We start from the raw sequence: 27,337 nt of genomic DNA on the forward strand, positions 1-27,337 counted from the left end.
TTGCTGTGGCTCTGGCGTAGGCCGGTGGCTACAGCTCCGATTCAACCCCTAGCCTGGGAACCTCCATATGCCGCGGGAGCGGCCCAAGAAATAGCAACCACCACAACAACAACAAAACAACAACAAAAAAGACAAAAGACAAAAGACAAAAAAAAAAAAAAAAAAAAAGAGCAACCTTAGCTCTTCTCCCACATAGTCATTTATTTGCTGTTCAGAATCAGCGAGGCTGATGAGAGAAAGTGCCCCTGCTAGGGTTGGCACGTGTCAGGAGCTGCACGAGCAATCGTGGCTCTGGTTGTTACTGTTCATAACGATAATATTTGTGCTTTAGGTGGGAACCCAGTTTATCCGTGGTGTGTCTGGAGGAGAAAGAAAACGGACTAGTATTGCAATGGAGCTTATTACTGACCCGTCCATCTTGTTCCTGGATGAGCCCACGACTGGCTTAGACTCCAGCACAGCAAATGCTGTCCTTTTGCTCCTGAAGAGGTAAAGGCTCTGCGACTGTGATGCTTTCATGCATCCAGTATCTGTTCACCTGCTCTGTACGAGGTGTTATTCTTAGTGCAGGGGATCTAGTAGTAAGCACGACAGACACAAACTTCTCCCTTCTTTGTTGGAGGGAAACAGTCAACTAACAGGGAGAAGTGGCTCATGAAAATGAAACACACTGGGTGGCTTAAAACAGAACTGTGGCTTTTCACATTCCTGGAGGTTAGAAGTCCAGGATCAGGAGATCAGCAGGGCTGGTTCTTCTGCGTCCTTTCTCCTTGGCTTGTGGGTGCCTGTCTTCTCTCTGCGTCCTCGCTTCATTTTCCCTTGGTGTGTCTGTGTCCTGTTCTCCTCTTTTTTCGTTGTTTTTTTTGTTTTTTGTTTTTTAGGGCTGCACCCGTGGCATATGGAGGTTTCTAGGCTAAGGGTCCAATCAGAGCTACAGCTGCTGGCCGCCGCCACAGCCACAGCACATCAAATCAGAGCCACATCTTCAGCCTACACCACAGCTCATGAAAATGCCAGATTCCTTTTTTTTCATCTTTTTGCATGTTTTCTTGAGCCACTCCCGCGGTTGGTTCCCAGGCTAGGGGTCTAATCAGACTGTAGCCACCGGCCTACGCCAGAGCCACAGCAATGCAGGATCCAAGCCGCATCTGCGGCCCACACCGCAGCTCTCGGAAACACCAGATCCTTAACCCACTGAGCAAGGCCAGGGATCAAAGCCACAACCTCATGGTTCGTAATCAGATCCACTTCTGCTGAGCCACGGCGGGAACTCCCCGAGTTCTCCTCTTCTTATGAGGACAGTGGTCCTTATTGGATGGTGGCACCCACATGGCCTTATGTAACCAGAATTACCTGTTGAAAGACCCAATCTCCAAAATCAAGTATAATAAAAAAAGCAAAGAAAGACCGAATAGCCAAATACAGTGTATTCTAAGGTGCTGGGAGGTAGGACTTCAACTTGAATTCGGGGGCACGCAGTTCCGTCCATAATAGGATAGTGCCTGAGGTGGCATTGAGAGTGGCAGGTTCTGTCGACCGTGGGCCACAGTAAGCACTACGGCTTTGATGGTCCCTGGGGGACGTGGGAGGAGTTCCGAGCCTTTTAGAACAAAGGCCTGGCAGCTGTCTAGAGGAAAGGCTGTGTGGTCGGGCCAGGGTGAGTGGCAGGGACGCGGTGCGGAGGCGATGTCTGCATTGGCTCCGTTGAGACGTGAGGCCGTCGGCTGTGACTGGGGTGGTGGTGTGAGGTGGGTGGATTCTCTCCGTTTCGTAGGTGGAACCAACAGGATTAGCTCGGGAATGGGATGCAGGGTGTGATTACACCTGAAAAACCCATGCCTAAGATTTGGGGCCTGAGAGGCGGAAGAGTGGAATCAAGAGGGCCGTTTACTTCTATTAGGAAAGAGGATGGTGGGCGAAACGTGGTTATAGGAGAAACCACAAAAGCTAAGTTGTGGACATCTTTTTATTTATTAAAAAACCTTTTTTTTCCTCTTTTTGCCTTTTCTGGGGCCACTTTTTTAAAAATTTCAACAGTTTTTACCAAACAGTTAAAGGAATGCCCAGGAGTCCCACGTCCCCTTGCCTTGATTCCCCAGCTGCTGCCTTTTGACTCTCTTTGCCCCCCGCCCTCCCCCACATAGTCTTTTTCTGACACCGTGTACCGTCATCCTTGGGTGCCCTGGCCACTGTTCCCACGTTACCACCTCACGTGCCTGGCAGCCAGGGAGTTGGCGTTGGGGCCGTTGCTACCATCCGATCCGTAAGCTCCGTCAGACCTCACCATCTGCCCCAGAAAGTGCCTTTTTTTCCTTTTGGCTCAGGATTCTCTGCAGAAACACTCTATCTTTTCTCATCCTGAGCAGTTCTGTACCCTTTCCCCACCTCTCACGTCCTCACACACAGTGGACAGCACATTTCCTAGGGAGGCCCTTAAGCCGGGCCCGTCCAGTGCTTCCTCACGTGCAGACGCAGGCCGTGGACTCTTGGCAGGGACACCGCAGAAGTGGGGCTGTGTTCTCAGTGCAAGACACGAGGGGCTGCGTGATTCTGGCGTCTCCCGTCGTGGCGGATGGGAACCTTCATCAGCGGTCCTGTTGGTGTGTGGTGCCTTTGTCTGCGGTGACATAAGTGTTGTCCCCTTTGTCGTAGTTTGTCAGGGAAGATGGTCAGACCTCCTGTTCCCTGTCAAGTCTCCATGCACCGGTGGTGGCCGGTACTCACAGCTCCGGCCACTGTCAGCTGCTCGTGTGTTGCTTGCCAAGTGGTGATTGTCTCTTGACGTCATTCTTTCTACCCGTATTAGGGTAAAGGAGTTTTCCTCCTTCTCTGTTCCTTTGTATTTGTTCGTACTTTTCTTTTATTCCAAGGGTTATAATTTGGGTTGTTCGTATTTATTTTTATGACTAAATTCACCCCGATTTGGCCAGAGCACGTGTGTCCCTTTGGTCTGCTTTTGTGTCCTTTTGACGTGTTTGGAGTCACTCCTCAGGCATGTCTTTACTTTATGGTGAGCAAGATGATTCAGACTCATTTTGTGCTTTTCCTGCGTGAGATGTTCTCCACAGAGCCCCCTGGTTCCTTGTGGTGTAGTTAGGATTTAGACACCAAAATCTGGTTACTCAAGTGTGCTCAGTGCTACAGGAGTGTCAGTGCTTCTAGAGCCGCTCAGCAGACAGAGCTAAGAAGGACATGTGTATGTGTACATAAATAACAGAAATACATATCTATGTTTTATTTGGAAATATGTATTTACTATAAATATATATTTTGTGTGTGTGTATATATAGCATATGACTAGAATGATGCAAGTAAATGGATTTGTAACTATTGCTGTGTTAGTACATATATTAAAAAAACATGGGAGTTCCCGTCGTGGCACAGTGGTTAACGAATCCGACTAGGAACCATGAGGTTTCGGGTTCGGTCCCTGCCCTTGCTCAGTGGGTTAACGATCCGGCGTTGCCGTGAGCTGTGGTGTAGGTTGCAGACGCGGCTCGGATCCCGCGTTGCTGTGGCTCTGGTGTAGGCCGGTGGCTACAGCTCCGGTTCAACCCCTAGCCTGGGAACCTCCATATGCTGCAGGAGCGGCCCAAGAAATAGCAACAACAACAACAAGAAAAGACAAAAGACAAAAAAAAAAAAAAAATAATAATAATAATAAAAAAACATGTGGAGTTTCCGTCAGTGGTTAGCAAATCTGACCAGGAACCATGAGGTTTCGGGTTCAATCCCTGGCCTCGCTCAGTGGGTTTTGGATCCGGTGTTTCTTTGAGCTGTGGTGTAGTTTGCAGATGAGGCTCAGATCCCGTGTTTCTGTGGCTCTGGCATAGGCCAGTGGCTACAGCTCTGATTCGACCCTTAACCTGGGAACCTCCATATGCCGCAGGAGTGGCCCAAGAAATGGCAAAAAGACAAAAAATAAATAAGTAAATAAGTAAATAAATAAAAATCATGAGCTCATGACGTCATACTATTTCCAATTCTGATCTAATACTTGAGTTTTTTTTAGTCTTCATCCTTTCCATGTTTGTCTTTTCTTTTTTTTTTTTTCCCTTTTTTGGGCCACACCCACAGCGTATGGAAGTTCCCAGGCTAGGGGTCGAAGTGTGGCTGCAGCTGCTAGCCAACATGACAGCACCAGCAAGTCCAGATCCGAGCTATGTCTGCGACCTACACCACAGCTCGTCGCAGTGCTGAATACTTAACCCACTGGTCAGGGCAAGGGATTGGATCTGCATCCTCAGGTTCGTTACTGCTGAGCCTTGGTAGGCACTCCCTCCAAGTTTTTAAACTTTCAGATAGTGAGAAACTTGGCTCCCAGTATGGCAATATGTTTACTTACTTGCTTAGTCAAATAACATGATCCTTCAGTGTAATCAATCTCTCATCACTCTGGCCATTCCCTCTGCCTGCCACCTCTGGGATAACCCCCTGTTTCCATTTCTTAAAAGCTGCCACATGGAGTTCCTGCTGTGACTCTGCGGGTTAAGAATCTTGACTGCAGTGGCTCGGGTTGCTGTGGAGGCAGGGGTTTGATCCTTTGTAGGTTAAGGGGGCTGGCATTGCTGCAGCTGTGGCTCAGATTCAATCCCTGACCAGGGAACCTCACATGTCAGGGCTGCGACCATAAAAAAAAAAAAAAAAGCTGCCAAACAAACCATGTGGCACCCCTGCCTTATCATTACCGTGCATCCCCTGATGCCCTGCCCTCAGAAGCAAGTCTGTTTGCTCAGACAAGAAGAAACGGGAAGATGCTTGAGATGTCAGTTGTACACAGAAGTGAAGATGTCAAGTAATCAGTCTGGGGTTCAGTTTCAGTTAGAGACTACATGCATCATATATTTTGGGGGGTTTTTGGCGTTTTAGGGCTGCACCTGTGGCATATGGAGGTTCGCAGGCTAGGGGTTGAATCAGAGCTACAGCTTCTGGCCTTTGTCAGAGCCGCAGCAACGCAAGATCCGAGCCGAGTCTGCACCCTACAGCACAGCTCACGGCAACGCTGGATACTTAACCCACTGAGCGAGGCCAGGGATTGAGCCTGCGTCCTCCAGGATGCTAGTCATATTCCTTTTTGCTAAGCCACGACGGGAAGTCTGATGGGCCTGTTTTTTGATGCAGTCCCTCAGTGCCTGCCTCTATATGTCACCTCAGCTCTGCAGTGACACTGAAATACCTGTAGTTTCCCCCGCCTTCACTGCCCTTTCTCTTCCTGGCTTAGTCCGGTTGGCCTCTTACTATGCTGCTTATATCATCTTCAGACTGGGTTATAAGGTCCTGTTTGGCTTGCACATTCTGTTCCACATTGCTACTTCTGTTCCACATTGTTTTGAAATGACTGATCGACTGGCCTGTCATCTTGGAGACAGAACAAATGTGTACCCAGGGTCATCATACAGTAAGTGATTAGAAAATGCTTAAATTGATGTGATTCTTCTCATAAACTGTTTCCTAAATAACAGCTTTTGAACGGTGAGTTTCGACCTTTGTGTCTTCTCCCCATTCAGTAGTAACTCCTGTGTGAAGGTAATTTTGGCCATGGAAATAGCCCAGGGATCCAATCCCAGCCCTGCCCCTTCTAATTCTGATACTTTGAGCCATTGCTTCATTATCTCAGCCTTACCTGTTATATAAAAGTAAGAATAATTGGCCCTGCCTTATAACAGTATGGTGAAAATTTATTTCACGATAAATTTTCTATAAAGTATTTAGCAAAGATATAGTGAGTACCAAGTAATGTTCACTATATTATTAGGGCAGAAGAATGAAAAATAGTTCCTGAAGATCCAGAAGCGTTAAGTAAATGATCAGTGGGGATGGGACATATGACTACGATTTTAAATTTAATCCGTAGTAAGTTTTCAAACTTGAGTGTACTTGCAAATGACCTGGGTGCTTGTTAAAGATATAGGGATTCCTTCGACCCAATAGGTATGAGAAAACTGTCCAGGGAGCTGCACTTATTTTTTTTTCTTTTTAGGGCCGCACCCGCAGCAGATGGAGGTTCCCAGGCTAGGGGTCTATTCAAAGCTATAGCTGCCAGCCTACACCGCAGCCACAGCAACGCCAGATCCTCAACCCACTGAGCGAGGCAGGGATCAAACGTGCAACCTCATGGGTCCTAGTCGGATTCTTTTCCTTTGCGCCACGACGGGAACTCCTGCATGTTAAGAAAATTATAATTATGTTTTTCTTGGGTTTTGCCTGCAGCACATGGAGGTTCCCAGGCTAGGGGTCTAATTGGAGCCACAGCTACCAGCCTACACCCCAGCCACAGCAACACCGGACCCGAGCTGTAACTGTAATCTACACCACAGCTTATGCCAGATTCTTGACCCACCGAGCAAGGCCAGGGGTTGAACCTGCATCCTCGTGGGTACTAGTCGGGTTCATTCCTGCTGTGGCGCCACAACGGGAACTCCAGATCTGCATTTCTGATTAATATTCTGGTTGATTGTAGACTGCCCATAGAACCCACTTTAGAGACCCTAGCTTTTCATGAGAGCCTTGGCTTTAAGGTTCCCTAACTATCAGAGAGATCATATGAGCTGAGAAGTGTGGGAAAAGCAAAGCGAGTTTTTCTCACTCGGTGCTCTAAAGGCAGGGATACTAAGTATGTTGCCGAGAAATGCAAGTTTCAGCTGTTTAATGCCTTGTCGTCTTCTTGTTTGACGTAGGATGTCTAAACAAGGACGGACCATCATCTTCTCCATTCATCAGCCTCGTTACTCCATCTTTAAGTTGTTTGATAGCCTCACCTTGTTGGCCTCAGGAAGACTCATGTTCCATGGACCTGCTCGGGAGGCCTTGGGATACTTTGCCTCCATCGGTACGGTTGACTTTTTCGTTCGGTAGCAGCCTTCTTTCGTAGGCTCCTGAAAGAGAACAAGGGGTCGAGGGCGGTGCTGTTTGTCTTTGAAGTGATGGGCTTGGTTCCACCCCTTCAGCATGTCTTTGGCTGGTTTGGTGCTAGGATCGTTCTTCACCTTGCCCTGCCCGCTTGGTATTTTGGTCTCTTTTTCTGCCCCTGTGTGTGTGTGTGTGTGTGTGTGTGTGTGTGTGTGTGTGTTTCCCCTGGGTCTGTATCCATTGTCCCGGCTGCTGGTTCTGGTGACCTTTCTGGAACAGTTCAGTATATATATTAGCCTCAGAGCCAGTTACCTGTCAGTTGAGTATTTTGAGAAAGGCCTAATGTGGCCAAGTTCTCTGTCTTCTTGACCATACCCATCAGGCTTTATCATGGTTTTCCCTTACATGGGATGTTGATCTACCTTGGTTGGGGGCTCAAGAAGATGCTGCTGGATTTTCCAGTAAAATTAGATTGCAGACATAGGATGTGTGTGATTTACCTGTCAACCTAGTGGCTAGTCCTAAGTCTGACTTCAATGGGCCAACATTTCTGTCAGTTCCGGAGTGCCTGGTTCTATGGATTTATTGTATTAGTAGTACTGGTATTATTTTTTGCCTTTTTTTTTTTTTTTGTCTTTTTGCCTTTTCTTGAGCCACTCCTGCAGCATATGGAGGTTCCCGAGCTAGGGGTCGAATCAGAGCTGTAGCCGCCGGCCTACACCACAGCCACAGCAACACAGGATCAAAGCCGTGTCTGCGACTCACACCACAGCTCATGGCAGCGCCGGATCCTTAACCCACTGAGCAAGGCCAAGGATTGAACTCACATCCTCATGGATACTAGTTGGATGTGTTTCTGCTGAGCCCCGATGGGAACTTCTGCCTGATTCTATTTAAACGGAAATGGGAGTTCCCATTGTGGTGCAGCAGAAACACATCCAACTAGTATCCATGAGGATGTGAGTTTGATCCGGACCTCGCTCGGTGGGTCAGGGATCCAGTGTTGCCGTGATCTGTGGCGAAGGTCACAGACTCGGCTCGGATCTGATGTTGCTGTGTTTGGGATGAAGGCCTGCAGCTGTAGCTGCACTTTGACCCCTAGCCCGGGAACTTCCACATGCTGCAGGTGCAGCCCTAAAAAGCAAAACAAAAACAAAACCAAAACAACAACAGCAAAAGGAAATACAAAACTTTTTTTAGACTTGTGCGCTTTGTTTTCGTTTAGAGATACTTGGATACGATTATAGATGATGCTCCATGAACTCAGATATGGTTTTAAACATTTGCTGGCCTTATCTTAGAACAATTGCTTTCTCCCCCATCATTTAAAATGAAACTTCTTCATTTACGAAGTACACGTGAGTCTAGGGAGTTTAGGGGAGGTCAGACGTCAGGCCAAGCTGATGGTGTTGTCGCTGAGTCCCAGCTCATACTCCTGGCCGTATGCCAGGCCAGTAAACTGAGAGCTGAGTTGGCGAGGCAAGGGAGAGTGGCTTTGTTCAGAAAGCCAGCAGGAGAGGATGGTGCACTGGCTGTCCCGAGCAACCGTCTTCCCCAGCTTGGGATTCAAGCGTCTTTAATTTTAGCAGGAGAGGGGTTAGTTAACTGTTGCAGAAGTCTTGGTTTTAGAATCCTCTGTTCTTACAGCTGTCCACTAGGTTAGGGTACGATGTTCCTGTAAACCTCCGACAAGAGGAATTTATCCTCGGTTCTGCAACCTTGTATCGCAAACGGTACACCTTTAAAGGTCAGAGCCCTGAGAACGGCTGTCCTGTGTATTGCAGGCTAGAGGCAACATTCCTAACTGGTAGCAAATGCAACAGAACAGAAAGGGTAAAACAGAAGGAGCCGATCCAACAGGGAGTCAGATTTGTCCTTCCCAGTTACCTCGCCACAGCAAGTCCAGTAAGCATTCAGCTGTGCTGGGCTGGGCCAGCCCCGTCCTCCTGAGAATGCTGTTCTGGTGATGTGTTCACTGTGTTGGAATTAGGGCAGCCGAACAGCAGATGATCACTTGGGACCTGAATTTCGTAGGGGCAGAAGCAGTCATTCTAAAGTGGGTATTGGCATTCTGGCAGTCCCCAGGTGAACTTGGAGAGCAGAACTAGCCCAGGCCTCCCCCGAACACAGTCCTGCTGTGCCTTAGCCGGATTTGCTTATCGCCTTGCTTTAAGGAGCAGTAGTCTTGCTATAGTTTTTTTTTCTTTTTTTTTTCCAACGAACTTTTTTTTTTTTTTTTTGGTCTTCTGTCCTATTTAGAGCTGCACCCACGGCATGTGGAGGTTCCCAGGCTAGGGGTCTAGTCGGAGCTGTTGCTGCCGGCCTAGACCACAGCCACAGCAACACAGGATCAAAGCCGTGTCTGCGACCTTCACCACAGCTCATGGCAACGCCGGATCCTTAACCCTCTGAGCCAGGGCAGGGATCCAGCGGGCTACCTCATGGTCCTAGTCCGATTTGTTTCTGCCGTACCAAGATGGGAACTCCCCAGCTTGCTTTTTTCCTTGGACCTGTCTTTCGATTTTGGAGACGTCCTTTCTGATAAGCACCAGAGCGTACTGACAGCTGTTTCAGGTCTCCTGGATTATGATGCGTGAGGACCAAGCACTAGAGGAAGACTTTCTGAGAGTCCGAGGTTGGTTCAGCGTCTGTTGTGTTGCCAGGGCAGAGCAGTGTGGAAACATTTGATGACGGACTATATCAAAGGAGAGAGTAAATTAGTGAGGGGAGACGAGGGCCAGAAGGTGAGGGGGAAACTGTTGGATGCCGTCTCTGCCAGGCACACCTCCCTCACGTCCGGACTGTGTACTGCCCAAGACTGTCAAGTCTGTGTAGCTGCCTTCCTTTCTTTTGTAGGTTACAACTGTGAGCCCTACAACAACCCCGCAGACTTCTTCCTGGACGTCATTAACGGCGACTCCTCCGCTGTGGTGTTAAGCAGAGCGGACAGAGACGAGGGAGGTGAGCCCGTTGGGTGAATGGCAGCGGATTGCCCGGTTGCTTTGGCTGAAGTTTAGCAACGTGGCAGCTCCTGCCGACGTGGCTGCGTGAATTTATGTTCGTGCCGGCCGTCTTCTGGCACCACGTGTCCTCCTGTATTCAGCCTCTACTGCAAAAACACCGTGGACTGGCTGGTTTCAGCAGCAAGCATTTCTTACAGTTCTGTAGGCTGGAGGCCTAAGATCAAGGATCAAGGTCCAGCAGATTCTGTGTCTTTTGGGGACCTGCTTGTGATTCATCGATGGGCATCCGTCTCTTTGCCTCCTCCCATGGGGGCGTGGGGAGGGCGCTCTCTGGTTCCGCTTTGGTAAGGGCGCCAACCCAGCTCGTGAGGGCTCCCCCCTCGTGACCTGATCATCCCTGCAAGGCCTGGCCTTGCTTTCAGATTGGGTCCCAGTGGGGAGTGGGTTTGAGCATGTGCATTTTGGAGGCACACAAACATTCAGTCGCATGGCATCAGGCCACACAGAACTTGTCATCCCCGGGAGAGCCGTGTTTTCCATTTAACTGGTCCGTGAGCATTTGTGTGACAGTGTCAGTTCCAAGGGGAGTTGCCATTTTTAAAAACATCCCTCATTTACCCAGAGGCCCCACGGTATCCTCAGGGGATTGGTCCTAGGACCCTCCTTGCAGATAGAAACTTCAAGGATGCTCAAGTCCCTTCCAGTAGGGCCTTGGTATCCATGGGTTCCATGTCCACAGATACCGAGGGCCACCTGTATAATGTTCTGAAATGAGCAAGTTGGCAGTTGAGCATTTGCGTGTTGGAAAAGCAAAGACCAGATTTTTTTGGAGTCGTCTTGGTTTTAATGATGGGTTATAACTGCATATGATGAGAAGTGTATTTGAAACGAGCTAGGGTCTGGAGTTCCCACTGTGGATCTGGCTCGTGTCTGGAGGCACGGGTTCAATCCCCAGCCTGGTGCAGTGGCTTAAGGATCTGGTGTTGCTGCAACTGCATCGGTGGTCACAGCTCCGGCTGAGATTCAGTCTCTGGCCCAGGGACTTCCATACATGCTGTGGGGGCCAAGGGCCAAAAAAGAGAATCAGGGTTCAAATGGTATAGTTCGGCAAAGGTCACTGGGTTTACTGCATCTGCCCAAGCTTATGCAAGCAAGCCAATGCATTTTTCTGATTTGTAAAGCAGTGACCACAGCTCTCCTAATAGTTCATACTCAAGCCCTAGAACGATGGTGCTAGGGAGGACTCTAAGAGGAGGGTACAGAAAAATGGACAAAATCAGCCGTTATTTTGTTAATGACGTTTCCCTTCTTCATCCACTTCTGTTGCGCAGCCCAAGAGCCCGAAGAGCCTCCCGAGAAAGATACTCCCCTCATAGACAAACTTGCTGCGTTTTATACCAACTCCTCCTTCTTCAAGGACACGAAGGTTGAGTTAGATCAGTTCTCAGGGGGTCGGAAGAAGAAGAAGAGCTCGGTGTACAAGGAGGTCACCTACACCACCTCCTTCTGTCATCAGCTCCGATGGATTTCCAGGCGTTCCTTCAAAAACTTACTGGGTAATCCCCAGGCGTCCGTAGCCCAGGTACCCGGCGGGTCTTCTGGTTATGCCGTGAACTGTGCGTGGGGGACCCGGGCTCCGATGTCGTCTATCCTGGGAGGTGCTTACCTCCCACCCACGCTCCTTCACTATGCCCGTTGCACTGGGCATATAGAAACAAGGGGAACCCAGCTCAGTTTTCACTTGCAGAGAACTTGTTTCTGAGTGGGGTTTTGGAGTACCTCATTCAGAATTGTTGTCGATTCAGACATGGTGTAATAGATAATTTTTGTAGAAAAAAGTTTTTTTCAAAAATGTTGACGCATTTAGTTACTGTTCAGCCACATTGTGGGTTTTCTACACACGTTCATTTCCCGCTGCGTTCACCAAGTTGTCCTCGATCTTATGCCGCATTCTGGAGCTTGTATACAGCAGTGAATGAGTGGGAAGAAACAAGGTCCCTGTTCTTGTGGAGGGTGGCTCCTTATGAGGAGAGACGGATGACAAAGTCCCACAGGAATAAAATTCAGGGCATGTCAGATGGTCAAGGGGCAAGGAAGAGAGTATAACCCGCAAAGTGGAGAAAGGAAGAGAGAAAGGAAGGAAGAGGGGAGAGCGAGAGAAGGGAAAGGGGTTGGTTTGCGTCTTGCATCACGTAGGCAGCAAAGCGTTCAGCTCGGGGTCCACTGGGCGCTCCCGAAGGCAGGAGAGGCAGCCACCGTCTGCAGGAAAAGCCTGCCTGGGCATGCTGCTCCTTAGAAAAGTGCACCTTTCTCAGGGAGGGGCTCTAATCGTGGGAGAGCACTGGACCCCTGGCACGGTATAGAGTTAGCACAACGGTGATAAGCAGACTTGAGTTCTCTTCTCCTAGGATGGAAAATGCTGTCCTTTGTCTTTTTGGTAGATTCTGTTCATAGTTGTTGGTGATGACTCTTTCATGATTTTCCCATTTTTCTCAAGCCCTCGGCCATTCAGAACCCTTGTATTCCCACGTCATTGGACCATCTTTTCCAAAAAAAAAAAAAAAATCGGTGTAGCCAATTATTTTGGGGGTGTGGTTTTTATTTGTTGGGTTTTTTGTTTGTTTTGCTTTTTAGGGCTGCACCCACGCGGCATATGGAGGTTCCTGGGCTAGGGGTCGAATCGGAGCCGTAGCCACTGGCCTACGTCACAGCCACAGCCACAGCCACGCCAGATCTGAGCCGAATCTGCAGCCTACACCAGAGTTCATGGCCTCACCAGCAGCACCAGATCCTTAACCCACTGGGCGAGGCCGGGGACTCAAACCCACCTCCTCATGGATCCTAGTTGGGTTCCTTCAGCAATGAGCCACGAAGGGCACCCCTGATCTTCTTAGCCTTGAATTTCTGCCCAGTCCTAAAAGATGGCATGGTGTTGGCTCTAAGGAAGTATTACTGACTTCTTACCACACATGCTGTCATTGTCCCATCTCAGTGCTGCTGCCTTTTAAGTCTTAATGCCAAGAGACCTACGTTGAGGAGGAGTCCGCAACAGCGGTCAGCAGAGTGGACTCCTGCCTTAAGCTGGCATTCCAGTACTGACACATCTGAAGAGGTGTCCCCCGCAGGCAGATGCTCAGGGAGATACAAGGTTTAATCAGCTAAGGCAGGAGAGGGCAGACCTCTTTTCCAAAGGGTCAGAGAGTAAATACTTGAGGCTTTGCATGTCATGTGGTCTTTGTTTCAAGTAGTCGCTTCTGCCGTTGTGGCAAGAACGCAGCCGTAAATAATTGATTAAAAAGTGAACATAGCTGTGTTCCGATGAAACTTTATTCATGGATGCTGCAATATGAATTTCATGTGGCAAGCAACATTACTCTTCTCTCTTTCTTCCCAACCGTTAAAAGAATACTTAAAAATTGTTTTTACCTCATGTACTGAACAGAAATAGGCCTGGGGGCCATAGCTTACTGGCTTCAGGTTTAGCGTCTTTTAATATTTTTAATTTTGCTAGTGTGTCTTTTACTTCTTTGAGTGTTGGAATGTGGAGCTATTAAAATCTTTTATGGCTTCGTGTTGATCAATCTTGGGTAGGTCATCTTACACAAGATGGGAAACGCTGTCATATCTCTTGGGGATTCATTGTTCCCATAAGCATAGTTGACCATTTGACCATGGATTCATTTTTTCAAAGGCAGTCATAACCATCCCTCAGAATTCATCTTGATAAATGTTTTTTGTTTGTTTATTTGTTTGCTTTTATGGCTGACCCTGCGGCATCTGGAGCTTCTTGGGCTAGGTGTCTATTTGGAGCTGCAGCTGCCGGCCTACACCACAGCCACAGCAACGCTGGATCCTTAATCCACTGAGCGAGGCCAGGGATCGAACCCGCAACCTCATGGTTCTTAGTGGGATTTGTTTCAGCTGCAGCATGACGGGAGCGCCGAGAAATGTTGATAAAGACATTAGAACAAAGATGGAATGACATATTTGGGAAATTTCTTTTTGTCCCCTCTATTCAGAGAAGCCAGCTGTGCAGTACTCACAGAAGAGTCTCCTTGCTCCATTGAGCAATCTTTAGTTTCCCCGTTTATTTTCTTTTCCTCAGTACAAGAAGATGCACCTTATGAAAACAACAAAATTGTGAGATTAATCATTTTGTCATAATGTTTGAAAACTTTGGAAATATTTTTTGAACTTTGAAACCTTTAGGAAACTTCCTAAGGTAAAACTGACAGTCTTTTAATGTAAGTTATTAAGTTTGAGCACAAAAGAAACAAAGCTTATGGAGTGGCCAATGTTCAAGTCTGAACATTCAGAGTTATGCGGTGTGAAAGTATAGGCTTGTATAGGTGAGCTTGCCCACATGCTGATGGGGTCGTTTTTATTTATTTGGAAGCTTGGTCTGTTGACATGAAGTATATAGTATATGTGGAAGGTAATTAAAACATGCCAGGGTGAAAACTCTTCATTCCAAATTTCTGACTGTCTTTTTAGCAAGGCAATTTTTAAGGACATCTCAAATCATATTCTTTTTTCTTTTTATTTTTTCTATGGCCTCACTCACGCGGCATATGGAGGTTCCCAGGCTAGGGATCAAATCAGAGCTACAGCTGCTGACCTACACCATAGCTCATGGCAACGCCGGATCCTTAACCCACTGAGCAAGGCCAGGGATCAAACGTGCAACTCATGGTTCCTAGTTGGATTCATTGACCACTGAGCCACATGGGAACTCCTCAAATCGTATTGTTTACAGACGCTGGTCTTCACAAAGAGTCTTGGCAGATCAGGATCCTGTTTTCCAATTTTGTTGGCTTCCAGCCAAAGTGTCTTGACAACTTACTTCAAACCTTGATGCCACTGCACTATGCAGTACTGACTTTTTAAAAAATTTATTTATTTTTCACATTGAAGGTTCCAGGGAACCTTGGTGGAATAGTTTATTTTCTTTAGATTATCATTTCTTATATTTTTAGTACATTTAATAAAATTTAATTAAAAAGTACAATAAGTAGAAGTTCCCGTTGTGGCTCAGGGGAAACAAATCTGACTAGGAACCATGAGGTTGCAGGGTTAATCCCTTGGGTTAAGGATCCGGCATTGCTGTGAGCTGTAGTGTAGGCCAGCAGCTGTAGTTCCGATTTACCCCGTAGCCTGGGAACTTCCATATGCAGTTGTGGAGGCCCTAAAAGGAAAAAGAAAAAGAAAAGTACAATAAGTAGAATTTTCTTCAATCAATTATAGCATAACCCTTAACACTCTGCATAACCCTTAGCATTTTGCCCCTGGAAGTGAAGTGTCCTTAAGGAACATTTTATCAAACTTAAAAATGACAGTGATGTTTATCCAGGCTCTTAGGCGTCGTCAAACAGACTGAGTGAGTAAAGGTAGGTAGGAGTGGCTAGGAATTGGCCCCTCAGTGTTGCTGTGGCTGGTAGGCTTTCTGGGCTGAGGTTGCCCAAGAAGCAGTGGCAGGAGGGTGAGTAAGGGAAGCCCCTGAGTGCCCTTAGAGACAGCTCTGTGAATGCTTTGGTGACAGTGCACTTTTCCAGAGCAGACATGAACTCTCCCCAGGTCAGATGGGCGTACCCCAGCTTACCCTACTTCCTTATTATGCACAATTTCATTGTTGGAATTTTTATGTGTGTTTTTAAGATTTTTATTTAATTTTCATGTTAAGAGTAAAGATATCTTGTTTTTACTGGAGTCTCTTGAACTGTCAGACTCTGCATGTTCACTAGGACAAAGGTTGAGAGTTCAGGCCAGAACTCTTACCACTTGGGTTTTATTTTACCCCTAAACTACCTTGCTAGGTACTTGCATTGTTCTGCATGTTACACGGCATTCCCAGGCCCAGTAGCCTGAACTGGACCGTGAACTGGCAGTGCCTGGAAAACCTGGGAGGAATCTTTAGCTTTTCTGCTTTGTTCTCCTGTTAGTCTCCCCAGCACACAGGTAATTATTTTTTTATTATTTTTTTTTAGGGCCACACCTGAGAAATATAGAAGTTCCCAGGCTAGGGATTGAATTGGAGCTACAGGTCCTGGCCACAGCCACAGCCATAGCCACACTGGATCCAAGCCACTTCTGCAACCTTTGCTGCAGCTTATGGCAACACTGGATCCTTAACCCACTGAGCAGGGTAGGGATTAAACCCGCATCCTTATGGACACTAGTCCAGTTCATAACCTTCTGCGGCACAGCGGAAACGTCTGTAATACTTTTATTTTAATTTAAAAAGCAGTCTCATAACACACATTATTTTATATTTTTGCCCAAGAACTACGGCCAAGCCATTTAAGATATCTATATCAACGGAGAGATTTATTATGTAGCCAGATGTATTTTAGTAATAAATATCTTAAGTTTTTACCTTTAATTGAAAACATTTTTTTTCTTTTTGAAAAGATAATTGTGACGATCATCCTGGGCCTGGTTATAGGTGCCATTTTCTATGATCTGAAAAATGATCCCTCAGGAATCCAGAACAGGTAAGTCAATTTAGATCTTGATTTTGAGAAGGTTCTATTACTTTGTTTTCAAGCTTAAGGAAATCCATTACAAATTTGAATTTGAGACAAGCACCGGGTAAACTGCAGATAAGTCAGCGAATAGAAAGTTGGATGGAAGAGTTAATTTTCACATTCACACACACACACACACACACACACACAAACACACACACACACACACACACACACATATATACAGTAGTAAAATACAGAGAACATAAAGTTTACCCCGTTGACCAGGTTCGAGTACAGTTCAGTGGCATTAATCACATTCACATTATGATGCAGCTGTAAAAACCTCGGCCTCCGACCCCAGAATTTTTTTCATCTTCCAGACTGAATGTCTGTACCCATCAAACAGCAGTCGTGCCCTCCACCTTTGACCAGCCCCTGGAAACCGCCACTGTCTTCCGTCTCTGATGCTGACTGTTCTCGGTACCTCGTATCAGTGGCATCAGAGCATTTGTTCTTTGGTGACTGGCTGTGTCCCTTAGCATCATCCGTGTTGCAGCATGTGTCAGAATTTCTTTCTTTTTAAAGGCTGCGTAATACTCCACGGTATGGCCACACCACCTTGGGTGTCTCAGTTTATCTGTCCACGGACACCTGGGTCGTTTCCGCCTGTTGGCTGTTACCAACAGTGCTGCTATGAACATGAGTGTACGAGCAAAAATCGGGTTGCGTCTCTGCTTTAAATTCTTTTGAATTATACCCAGACGTGGAATGTTTGGATCATTTGGTACTTCTGTTAATTTTGCGAGGACCTGCCATGTTGCCTTCAGCAGCAGCTGTACCGTCATGCATTTCTGCCAGCAGTGCCCAGGGTTTCAGGTTCTCTCCAGCCTCACCAATACGTGTTGGTTTTTGTTGTTGTTGTTGTTGTTTTTTGGTTTTTTGTTTTTTTGTTTTTCCCTATGTAATAGCCATCTCTCCTTGTGGTTTTGATTTGCATTTCTCTAATGATTATTGTATTATTTTTTGTTTTTTTTTTTGTCTTTTGTTTTTTTCCTGCTCTTTTGGGCCACACCTGTGACATACAGAAGTTCCCCGGCTAGGGGTCGAATTGGAGCTGCAGGTGCTGGCCTCCATCACAGGCACAGCAACTCAGGATCTGAGCCGTGTCTGTAACCTACACCACCGCTTGTGGCAATGCCAGATCCTTAACCCACTGAACAAGGCCAGGGATCAAACCGACATCCCCATGGATCCTAGTCATGTTCGTTTCCACCGAGCCACAATGGGAACTCAGATTTGGTGCCTTCTTGCATGTCCTTGCTGGCAGAGAGAGAGCTCTCTTACCTCTCTTTTCTTGTCTTTGAAGGGCCCTAATCCGTTGTGGGGGCCCCACCCTCATGACCTGGTCCAGACCTCACAACCTCCCAAAGTCTCTGTCTCTGAGGGCCATTGCATTGAGAGTTAGGGTGTCCACACAGGAATTTCAGGAGAATGCAGTTCAAACCATAGCGAACCAGGACCTTGAATTTCCAAGTGTGCTACGTGGAGTCCCAGGGGTCCCACTCTGGAGACACCAGTGGAGAGAAACCTGATGGGCTCATACAGCCCCCTCTGATTGAACCAGAGCAGTAGTTTGTTTACTGTGTTCAGATGGCATTTGTTGGGGGGGGGGTTGCAGGTAGAAAAATATCTAAGCCTGTTTGTCTGCATTGCTTTTTTCCCTTCCTCTCACTGCAGAGCCGGAGTGCTCTTCTTCCTGACAACCAACCAGTGTTTCAGCAGCGTCTCGGCCGTGGAGCTCCTTGTGGTGGAGAAGAAACTCTTTATGTGAGTGGGTCTCTGTTCCTGGAAGGGGCTGTTGGTCAGCCGGGGCCCATCCAGAATCAGGCCTTGGTTTGGCTCCTGGGGATGACTGGTGTGGCCTGAGGCAGAGCAGCCAAGGGCGGGGGGTGGGTGTGGGGGGAATCCGGAGCACACTGGGGCCTGATGGGAAGGGAAAAAGGAGTGTGAAGATGAGGACACAGCCCCCAAATGCAAGTGCTGCCGAGGAGGCAGGCGCTAAAGAGGGTGAAGAGGACCTTTTGCTCTTAGCAAGGAAGAAGGCTTGGTAGAGGGAGGGCTTGGTCGAGGGAGGGTCATGGGTTGAACAGTGAATTCAAGGTGAGGAGGTAAAGCTGACCAAGAATGTAGAATGAGCCCGCTCTCAATGCCAAGAGGACTGGAAGGAGCCACAGGGCAGCCCTGACCTGAGGTGGGCTGGGCTGGTTCTTGCATAATTCCATGCAAATGAAGCTGTTGGAGGAATAGTTTGGAATTACAGGAGGAAGATCTCAGGAGAAGAGGGGTCTCAAACTTTGGAGAGGAGAAAATAGGCCTGGATAGCCAGCAGGGGTGTAGGGTTGGGAGGCGTGAAGGGTTGGCAGGCGTGATCGTGGGCAGAAGTGCCGTTTTCTTGTCTTTATCCTGAGAGTGGAAGAAGTAAGAAGAGGTTAGGGATCCAAAGCTGCATTTGAGGTTGGAGAATAAGCACCTTCACTGGAAGGAGGGGGAGTTCCCGTTGTGGTTCATGGGTTGAGGACCCAGCATTTCTCTGGGAGGATGGGGGTTTGATCCCTGGTCTCGCCCAGTGGGTTAAGGATCTGGTGTTGTTCTGAGTGTGGCATAGGTCAGCAGCTGCAGGTCTGATTTGAGCCCTAGCCCGGGCACCGCCATGTGCTGCAGGTGTGGCCATAAAAGAAAAAGAAGAAGCAGGGAGAAAGAAAGGCCCTGTGGCCACTGAGATCCGCTCCTGCCGCGCTGGCCTTGGAGGAGAGCCCACGTGGGAGGAGAGGGAGGTGATGCAGACTGTGTGCCCGGAGTGGGCGCTCAGAGGGCAGACGGGAGGACTTCCAGAGGGGTCTGTAGTGAGGAGGACACAGGCCCTGGGGAATGAGGTCCCTCGGCCGCGCGTGCCTAAGTCGCGCCCGCTGCCGGCAGGGGTGAAGGTGGTGGGGTAACCTCGCAGCTGTGGGAGCTGTGCTTGTTCGACCCTTGGCAGCCGCAGACATCTGTGTAGCAGGTGGTTTAATCTTCTGCTCTGTGCCTTGTTACTAAGCTAACGTAGGGTGCATGATGTGGCTTTTTGGTTTTAGACATGAATATATCAGTGGATACTACAGAGTGTCATCTTATTTCTTCGGAAAACTGTTATCGGATTTACTACCCATGAGGATGTTACCAAGCATTATCTTTACTTGTATAACGTACTTCTTGTTAGGTAAGCAGTAAGACCAGAGGTATGTGTCTCTAGTCTTGGGTATGAGGGGGCTTTTCCTAAGCATGCTTTGATTCTCAAAACCATAAATGAACTCATGAGGTAAAGAAGCGTCTGTCATTATGCATGCTCTGAAATAACTGTTCTCCAAGGAGATTGTTGTCCAGATTTTTCCCAAAGTAACTTTCAAATCTATTTATGAAACTGTATTTTATGTCCGAGTTGCCGTCGTGGCTCAGTGGTTAACAAATCTGACTAGCATCCTTGAGGACATGGGTTCGATCCCTGGCCTCGCTCAGTGGGTTAAGGATCCGGCATTGCTGTGAGTTGTGATGTAGGTCACAGACACGGCCTAGATCCCATGTTTTTGTGGCTGTGGTGTAGGCCGGCAGCTGCAGCTCCAATTGGACCCCTTGCCGGGGAACCTCCATATGCCATGGTTGCTGCCCTGCAAAGGACAAAAGACAAAAAAAAAAGAAAAAAAAATCCCAAAAACCCATATTGTATAAGAAGAGGTATTATGAGTCTTATATAAATATGGAAATAATTCGGAAAGCTATTTGACACTATGTTGGAGGGGCTGGGAGTTTTATTACTTATATAATTTTATATTTTTATTTGTGTGTGTACAAAGATGGTGAAGAGTGACTTTTGAGGCTTTTTGGCTTAATAAAAGTATTTGTTTGACAGATGTAGATCGATTGATTTATGCATCATGTTTAGACTACACCCCAGACTCATTGCATCAGAATTTCCACATCCTCTCTCTCTCCCACATACACACAGAGATACGCACATGTGCATGAAATAAATGCTTTTGAGAGAGCACTGCTTATTTAGCTTTAAACTTCCTGTTTTACAAATAAGAGTCGTGTCATAAAGAATTAGAGCTAGAATCTAGATCCTCAAACTCTTAACTGGTGTTCTCATGGCTATTCCAAAATCTTCAGCTTTTTGTGTGACCCATAATATTATCCCGTTTTAGTTTATGAAGCAGTTTTATGAAACTTAATTTAATTCCATCCAGAGTTCCCGCCATGGTGCAGCAGAAACGAATCCGACTAGGAAGCATGAGGTTGCGGGTTCAATTCCTGGCCTCGCTCAGTGGTTAGGGATCCGGCATTGCTGTGAGCTGTGGTGTAGGTCATAGACGGGGCTCAGATTTGGTGTTTGCTGTGGCTGTGGTGTAGGTCTGCAACTATAGCTCTGATTAGACCTCTAGCCTGGGCACCTCCATATGCAGAGAGTGCGGCCCTAGAAAGAAAGAAAAAAAAAATTAACCCCCTCCTCCGCCCATAGTTACAGGGTGATTTGTCTTGGGAGGCTTGGATTGTGGACACACTCCCAGATTTTAAGTCCACCGGGTCTTCCCAGCATCTTCACTAACGCGGTGACGGCCGTCAGCGACGGATGAGGTCTGGGTGAAATGAATGTGCTCTTGGCAGGTTCCTTCTTAGAAAGGAAGGCAGTAGAGTTTAGGCCAGTTGTGTCGCCTGCAGCTCTCCATCTCAGACACGCAGAAATTGGTAATAATTCCAATAGAGAAGCACAAGCGTTCCATGGAAAAGTGCTTGTGCAGTGAGACGAAAAAGGAGACCTGTGTATAACTTTGCACAGTTACCCCGAGGGGCACAGTGACCTTGATGAGCCACGGTAGTTGTGTAGAGAGGGACTTTATCGTCGTTCCGATGCTAGTTTCTCTAGTATCTGAGTGTTGCTTGCACGATAAATCCCTCCTGGTAGCCGGTGACGAGGACAGCTGGATTAACCCCCCGTCTGCTTCCTGACAAGGACTGAAGCCCGCGGTGGGGTCCTTCTTCATCATGATGTTTACCCTGATGATGGTGGCGTACTCAGCCAGTTCCATGGCCCTGGCCATAGCCGCCGGTCAGAGCGTGGTCTCCGTGGCAACACTTCTCATGACCATCTCGTTTGTGTTCATGATGGTGAGTAGGATCCTGCTTCCCTGAGACCTATCCCCACCCGCCTCGTTCCTCCCCACACATCACCTGTCATATAAAATCTACTTTGAAGATTCTATATGTTGGGCTCTTTCCTTTAAGGAGGACTTCTATTGAAGGATAGCTTATGTTATTAGAGAATGAACTAGCTTGTTCTTTTTTGGTTTTTTTCTTTTTCCTTTTTTCTTCTTACGGTCGAACCTGTGGAAGTTCCCAGGCTAGGGGTGGAATTGGAGCTGTAGCTGCCAGCCTAAACCACAGCCACAGCAATGCCAGAGCTGAGCCGCCTCTTCCACCTACGCCACAGCTCTCAGTATCACTGGATCTTTACCTAACCCACTGAGTGGGCCCAGGTATCGAACCCACATCCTCATGGATCCTAATGAGGTTCCTTAACCACTGAGCCACGACGGGAACTCCAGCCACTCTTTTAATATGGTTATTACAACCTTAGTTAATGTGTTGTTACATATCAGCTTTAAAAAGATGCTTCTTGGTCACATATGGTGAAAGCTTGATCCACTGGAACTTCAAAATCCAGAAAAATTTTGATTTTTCAAATTGTAAAAAAATCATAAAAATGACAGGTTCGTTGTCTGACTTGGGGCTGGCGGGCGAGGACTGCTGGCGTGTTTAACCAGCAGCTGAGACACGCTGGTTGGATCCACGACTCTCCAGGGAAGAAGCTAAAGAAGCTCATGAGAACAGAGCGACATGTAGCCTGGTCTCCCTTGGGTCCCTCTTCTGTTTTGCAAAGGAGTGTTTTAAAGATCCTGAAAAACGTCCGTTCTGGATCCCCTCCCTTCCGAGTTCCTGACACTCCCTTGTGTCCATCTATTTCTGCTCGCTTCTTACAGTGGCTGCTGACCCTAACCTGACCCGGCCCTACATTTCGCAGACACAGAGATGTATCAGTAGGTGAAGGCAGCCAGCTCCCACATTTCCCCACGAACATCACGCGAACCGGCCGGTGTGGCCTGTTGACTTAATGCACATGCCCTTCCTGCTAGACAGGAGGCCACGTCTTGAAAAGGCTGCACTAACGGTTGCCGAAGGTTAATTCTTCCAGTTCTGAGTTTGAAGACTACCCATCTAAGCCTTACGGAGAAAGTGGGAAACTTGTATATTTTCTGTAATAGCCTCAATCAGTTGTTCTTCAAATATAAAAATGTTTCGTTTGATATATTAGATGCTTTGATGTGTTATTTAAGGTTTGTATGTAGATGTTTATGCATTCATTGATTTATTTTGTCTTTTTAGGGCATCATTTTGTCTTTTCCTGCAGCACATGGAAGTTCCCAGGCTAGGGGTCCAATCAGAGCTGTAGATGCCAGCCTATGCCACAGCCACGGAAAGACGAATCCAAGCTGTGTCTGTGATCAGTACCACAGCTCACCACAATGCCAGATCCTTAACCCACTGAATAGGCTTGGGATCTAATCCAAGTCCTCACAGACACTTGAGGGCTCATTTCCACTGAGTCATGATGGGAACCACTATATAGACCTTTAAAAACAGTCCTAAGACTGTATTTTACTCACAGATACTGTGAGTTAAGTATTACTTGCTGTGATACATTGTATTAGTCATGTATTACTATATGGAATGTTACTTATATATTACTCTGTAATACATGTAATAATCATGTATGGCTCTTACTGTTAGGCCACATTTAAAAATATGTCGTCACACTGGGACCATTGTCACGGCCTTGTGCCAGTTAGAAGTTTATATGACTCTCTTCTCACTAGCCATCTCTTGCTGGAGCCATCCTGCCTGGGTCCCCATCGCAGTGCTGCTGCTCGGTAGCTTTACCTGAAGGGATTGACCATGTTTTATGCTGTGCTCCACCGCATTGTGCTATGTACCAGTTCCAGGCTGTGGGTTATTTTAAGCATGCATCCTGAAGCCAAAATTATTCCCAAGGTCATCCAGAGGCAGACTGCAAGCCCTTGTAAATAAGAAATATTACTGTAACATGGAAACAGGGGCATGAGCTGCTTGGAATATGTTCCTGTGTGTTTATTGGTGGGAACATACCATGGTTGTATCACTGGAATCGTCAGTGCTTAGTGACCTTCCTTTGCGTGCAGTGACAGAGAAAGCAGAAGCCTCGACAGTGAAAGACCTGCGGCTCAAATGCGTGCACACTGCAGATAGATTGTCATTTCCTTAGAAGTGTGAACAGCCTCAGCTCTAGGGAGAGAAACACGTTCAAAGAGGAGAGGGAGGAGTTCCCACTGTGGTGCATCGGGATCGGTGGCATCTTAGGAGCGCTGGGACGCAGGTTCGGTCCCCGTCCGGGCAGAGTGGGTTAGGGATCCGGCGTTGCCACAGCTCTGGCTTAGGTCAGCACTGTGGCTCAGATCTGACCCCTGAGCTGGGAGCGCCACATGCTGTGCGGTGGCCAAACAAAACAAACGAAAAAACGAGGGGAGGGTAGGTCTTCCGAGTAGGGGACGGGATTCAAGGAAGAGGCGGCCTTGGTGGATGTGTTACCAAGGCTGTGGGGACCCGAGGAAGCCGTCTGCTCGAATTCCCATGAAATCGCCGCACGCGTTCTGAGTCCGGGTATTTTCTTCTTGTAGATCTTTTCGGGGCTGTTGGTGAATCTCAAAACGGTCGTGCCTTGGCTCTCGTGGTTACAGTACTTCAGCATTCCTCGATACGGCTTTTCGGTACGTTCGCCTCGTCTGTCCCTGTGGCGGGGTCATTGTTCCCAGGCTGGGGACAACCAGCATGAAGCCTGACCCCCTCGTGTCCCTAGCTCGGAGTCGGGCCAGCTCTGGGAGAATGAGGGAGAGTTTCCCATCAAGCCTTGGGGCACCTCGATAATCACCAAGGATGTTCTCAGTCACCCTGCTGTTGAGGGTGGGGGGGCTGAAGAAAACCCACAGTGAAGGCCAGAGACGGACTGCGTGATGCAGAGAAAAAGAACAGTGTTTCAGTTCAGTAAGGGGAACCCTGAGAGGATGGGAGCCTAGCGTACGTAGTCTAAATTGAAAGGGAAATTGCAAGGAAAGTAAAGACTGTATAACACAGCCACTACTGGCTTTGCAAAGCTAACCCACTCCAGAAAATACTGCGCTTTAATGTAGGATGATTAAGTTTCTAACTCCCCAGAATTAGAACTGGTTTTGATGAGAACAAACAAGAACAATAAAAAGATTGTTACCCTAAATTAGCAGTGATCATTGAGTGCCACTCTATTACTTTAATGATTGCCTGTGTGTGGGGGGGGATTATAAAACTGGGGAGGGAAGGAAAGAGCTACGGCATAATTTAGCCAGAGGTCTCCCCTCCTGGCCAAACGCTTTCCTTCTTTTGTCCCAGAAGCCACAATCCCAAGCCCAGGCTTCTTGACCGCCAGGGAAAATCATTTGAGTTGCTCTGGTGTGACAAAGACTGTGGACATCAAGCCTGGTTTGTTTTCAGAGATGGCAGCAAAGATGAAACTCGGAAAACAGGATGGGGATGATTCTTTGGAGACCCTTTGAAATGTCAAACGCTTTTCCTTGCCCTGCTCCTCCTTGTGTTACAGGCTTTGCAGTATAATGAGTTTTTGGGACAAAACTTCTGCCCGGGACTCAACGTCACAACAAACAATACCTGTAGCTTCGCAATGTAAGTTTGCACTCAGCGTCGCAAAAGAGTTTGCCTAGAGCTGCGAAGTCTCTTCAGGGCCCCTGAGGTCTCTGAGCCTAAATGGTCTCGTCTGTGAAGGGAGCCGTCATGCTCGCAGGCAGCTGGAGGTGCTGTCACTCCCGGGTACCCTGCTATGGGCAAAATCGTGTTTTAGTTGTTGAAAGGCTTCTTTTGTGTGGCTTGTTTGTTGGGGGCCCTTTAAAAGGGCCTTTGGCTGTTTGCATGGGAGGTTTGATTTTGTACCTCTCCGAACATTTGAGTTTGCATGAACCGCTTCGGTGTTTCAGCAAGGCGGCACAGTATCAGAACTGTATGGATAGTGTGAGGGGCAGGGGTCCCTCATCTCAGGGCTTCCTCTGAGCCCGACCCAGGGCCAAAAATAAGAGCTGAAAGGGCAGCGGGAGCGGAAAGGGAGTGGGTATTTTCCTGCCACAGTCCTGGCTCTCACTGCTTCCTCCTGCATTTAAGAGACATCCCGAAATCAAAGTCTGCCGGTTTCTTTGGTTTCTTTTCATTTTTTTTTTAAAGCAGACTTGGAATACTCCCTCTCGAAAGGTGTATCCTCTAAAGAGAGGCACGTATTTCAGTGAGCTGAGCAGGAATTGTTGTGTAATGTCAATAAAACTGTCCAAAAAATGCAGATTTAATTAGAAGTGTTTTAAAATTGAATATCACTTTCCTTTTCAATGATTGTTGTTAGAGGTTTGCTCTCGATACAGTTCATTAGTGAGAGGAAAGAGAATGCTGGTGTCCTGAAGCTCGTGAACACCCGAGTTGGAGAGAGAGGGTTCTTGGTAGGAGGACGAACTGCTGGTCTGAAGTGTGGCCAGAAACCCTCGGTGAAGGTTTCTTCCCCTTTCCGCTCCCTTCCTTTTGATCTGGGTCTAACCTTTTTGGGGAACTGCTGCGTTCCAAGAGTCACACAGAAATGGTACAGGCAATAATTGTGTTTGTGCCAGTATTTTTACTGCCAGGTGCTTTTCTTTCTGGGGGGTGGGGGTGCACCCACGGCATATGGAAGTTCCCAGGCTAGGGGTGGAATAGGAGCTGTAGCCATCGGCCTACACCACAGCCACAGCAATGCCAGATCCAAGCTACATCTGCAGCCTACACCACAGCTCACAGCAACGCCAGATCCTTAACTCACGGAGCGAGGCCAGGGATCGAACCTGCGTCCGCACGGATACTAGTCAAATTCATTTCTGCTGAGCCATGACAGGAACTCCCCAGGTACTTTTCTAAACTGTGGCAGGGCTCCTCCATCCTGCTCTGCTCCAGCCCCCACAAAGGCTTACCTGGTCACTGGACCTGCCAGTGTTGGCTTGCAGCACAGCATCTCCGAGGCTCATTCCAGTCTGTACACCGTTGGCAGGAAGCCCGTCATTACCCTCTTCCTTAGTTTTGGAATTCTCCTCCTGTGTCTTATGTGTGGCTGGTTTGTGGGTAATAAGCTCTCTCAAGAGTGAGCTCTGATCGTCTCTATGAGGAAGGGCCTTGGTGTCACGTGCTAAAATGGAGACTTTCCCCACTAGGAGTAAGTGAAAATGACCTGGTTAGTATGTCTGGCCTCTGAAGAGAGTGGCATCATAGACTTGGAAACAGAGGAGTTTGACATTAGTCTCCTCATCTTTGAATGGGGGTCGGGGGGGATGGCTGCAACCACAGAAATTCTTGGGCCAGGAGTCGAACCCATGCTACAGCAGTGACCCGAGCCACTGCAGTGACAACACCAGGTCCTTAATCTGCTGCCTCAAAAGGGAACTCTTAAATTTGGGTTGTTTTAGGGATTAACTCAACTGTTATATGCAGGTTGCTTCGTAGCATCCGGCAGAATTGTAAGCACTGGATGACTGCTTTCCACTACAAATGAAGGGATGGTTATTCAAGACTGGGTCGCTCTAGGTTCCCTAGGCTTCTTTAGGGATCAGTGATCCGTGGAATGAAATTTGTCAGACGCTGAGGATAAAGTCATCCTGTTTTTGTGTTGAATTGCAGATGTACTGGCGCCGAGTATTTGGAAAACCAGGGCATCAGTCTCTCCGCTTGGGGCCTGTGGCAGAATCACGTGGCCTTGGCGTGCATGATGGTCATTTTCCTGACGATCGCCTACCTGAAACTGCTACTCCTCAAAAAATACTCCTAAATTCCCCTCTAGGTTACACCACTTACCCCCCATTAAAGAGAAAGCATTCTGGTTTC

The 27,337-nt window shown here is 47.7% G+C and overlaps 1 protein-coding gene across 26 annotated transcripts in view; it reads left to right on the plus strand.

Moving 5' to 3' along the window:
- The window catches only part of ABCG2A (ATP binding cassette subfamily G member 2A), a 138,426-nt gene extending 111,089 nt beyond the window's left edge, over nt 1-27,337 (plus strand). For 15 of the 26 annotated variants that reach the window (XM_084970951.1, XM_084970949.1, XM_084970944.1 and 12 more), the window contains 11 exon segments: nt 332-489; nt 6,678-6,829; nt 9,706-9,810; nt 11,144-11,394; nt 16,221-16,303; nt 18,017-18,106; nt 19,411-19,535; nt 21,324-21,478; nt 24,082-24,171; nt 25,035-25,117; nt 27,134-27,337. In XM_084970951.1, the coding sequence (XP_084827077.1) occupies nt 392-489; nt 6,678-6,829; nt 9,706-9,810; nt 11,144-11,394; nt 16,221-16,303; nt 18,017-18,106; nt 19,411-19,535; nt 21,324-21,478; nt 24,082-24,171; nt 25,035-25,117; nt 27,134-27,281 (1,380 nt within the window). In that variant the 5' untranslated portion in view covers nt 332-391 and the 3' untranslated portion in view covers nt 27,282-27,337. 26 annotated transcript variants of the gene reach the window in all.

Source organism: Sus scrofa, chromosome 8 (assembly GCF_054392235.1).
Source record: "Sus scrofa isolate SSC_HxYL_T2T_F1_AM1 chromosome 8, Sscrofa_HxYL_maternal_Yorkshire_Landrace_v2.0, whole genome shotgun sequence".
Lineage (NCBI taxonomy): Eukaryota > Metazoa > Chordata > Mammalia > Artiodactyla > Suidae > Sus > Sus scrofa.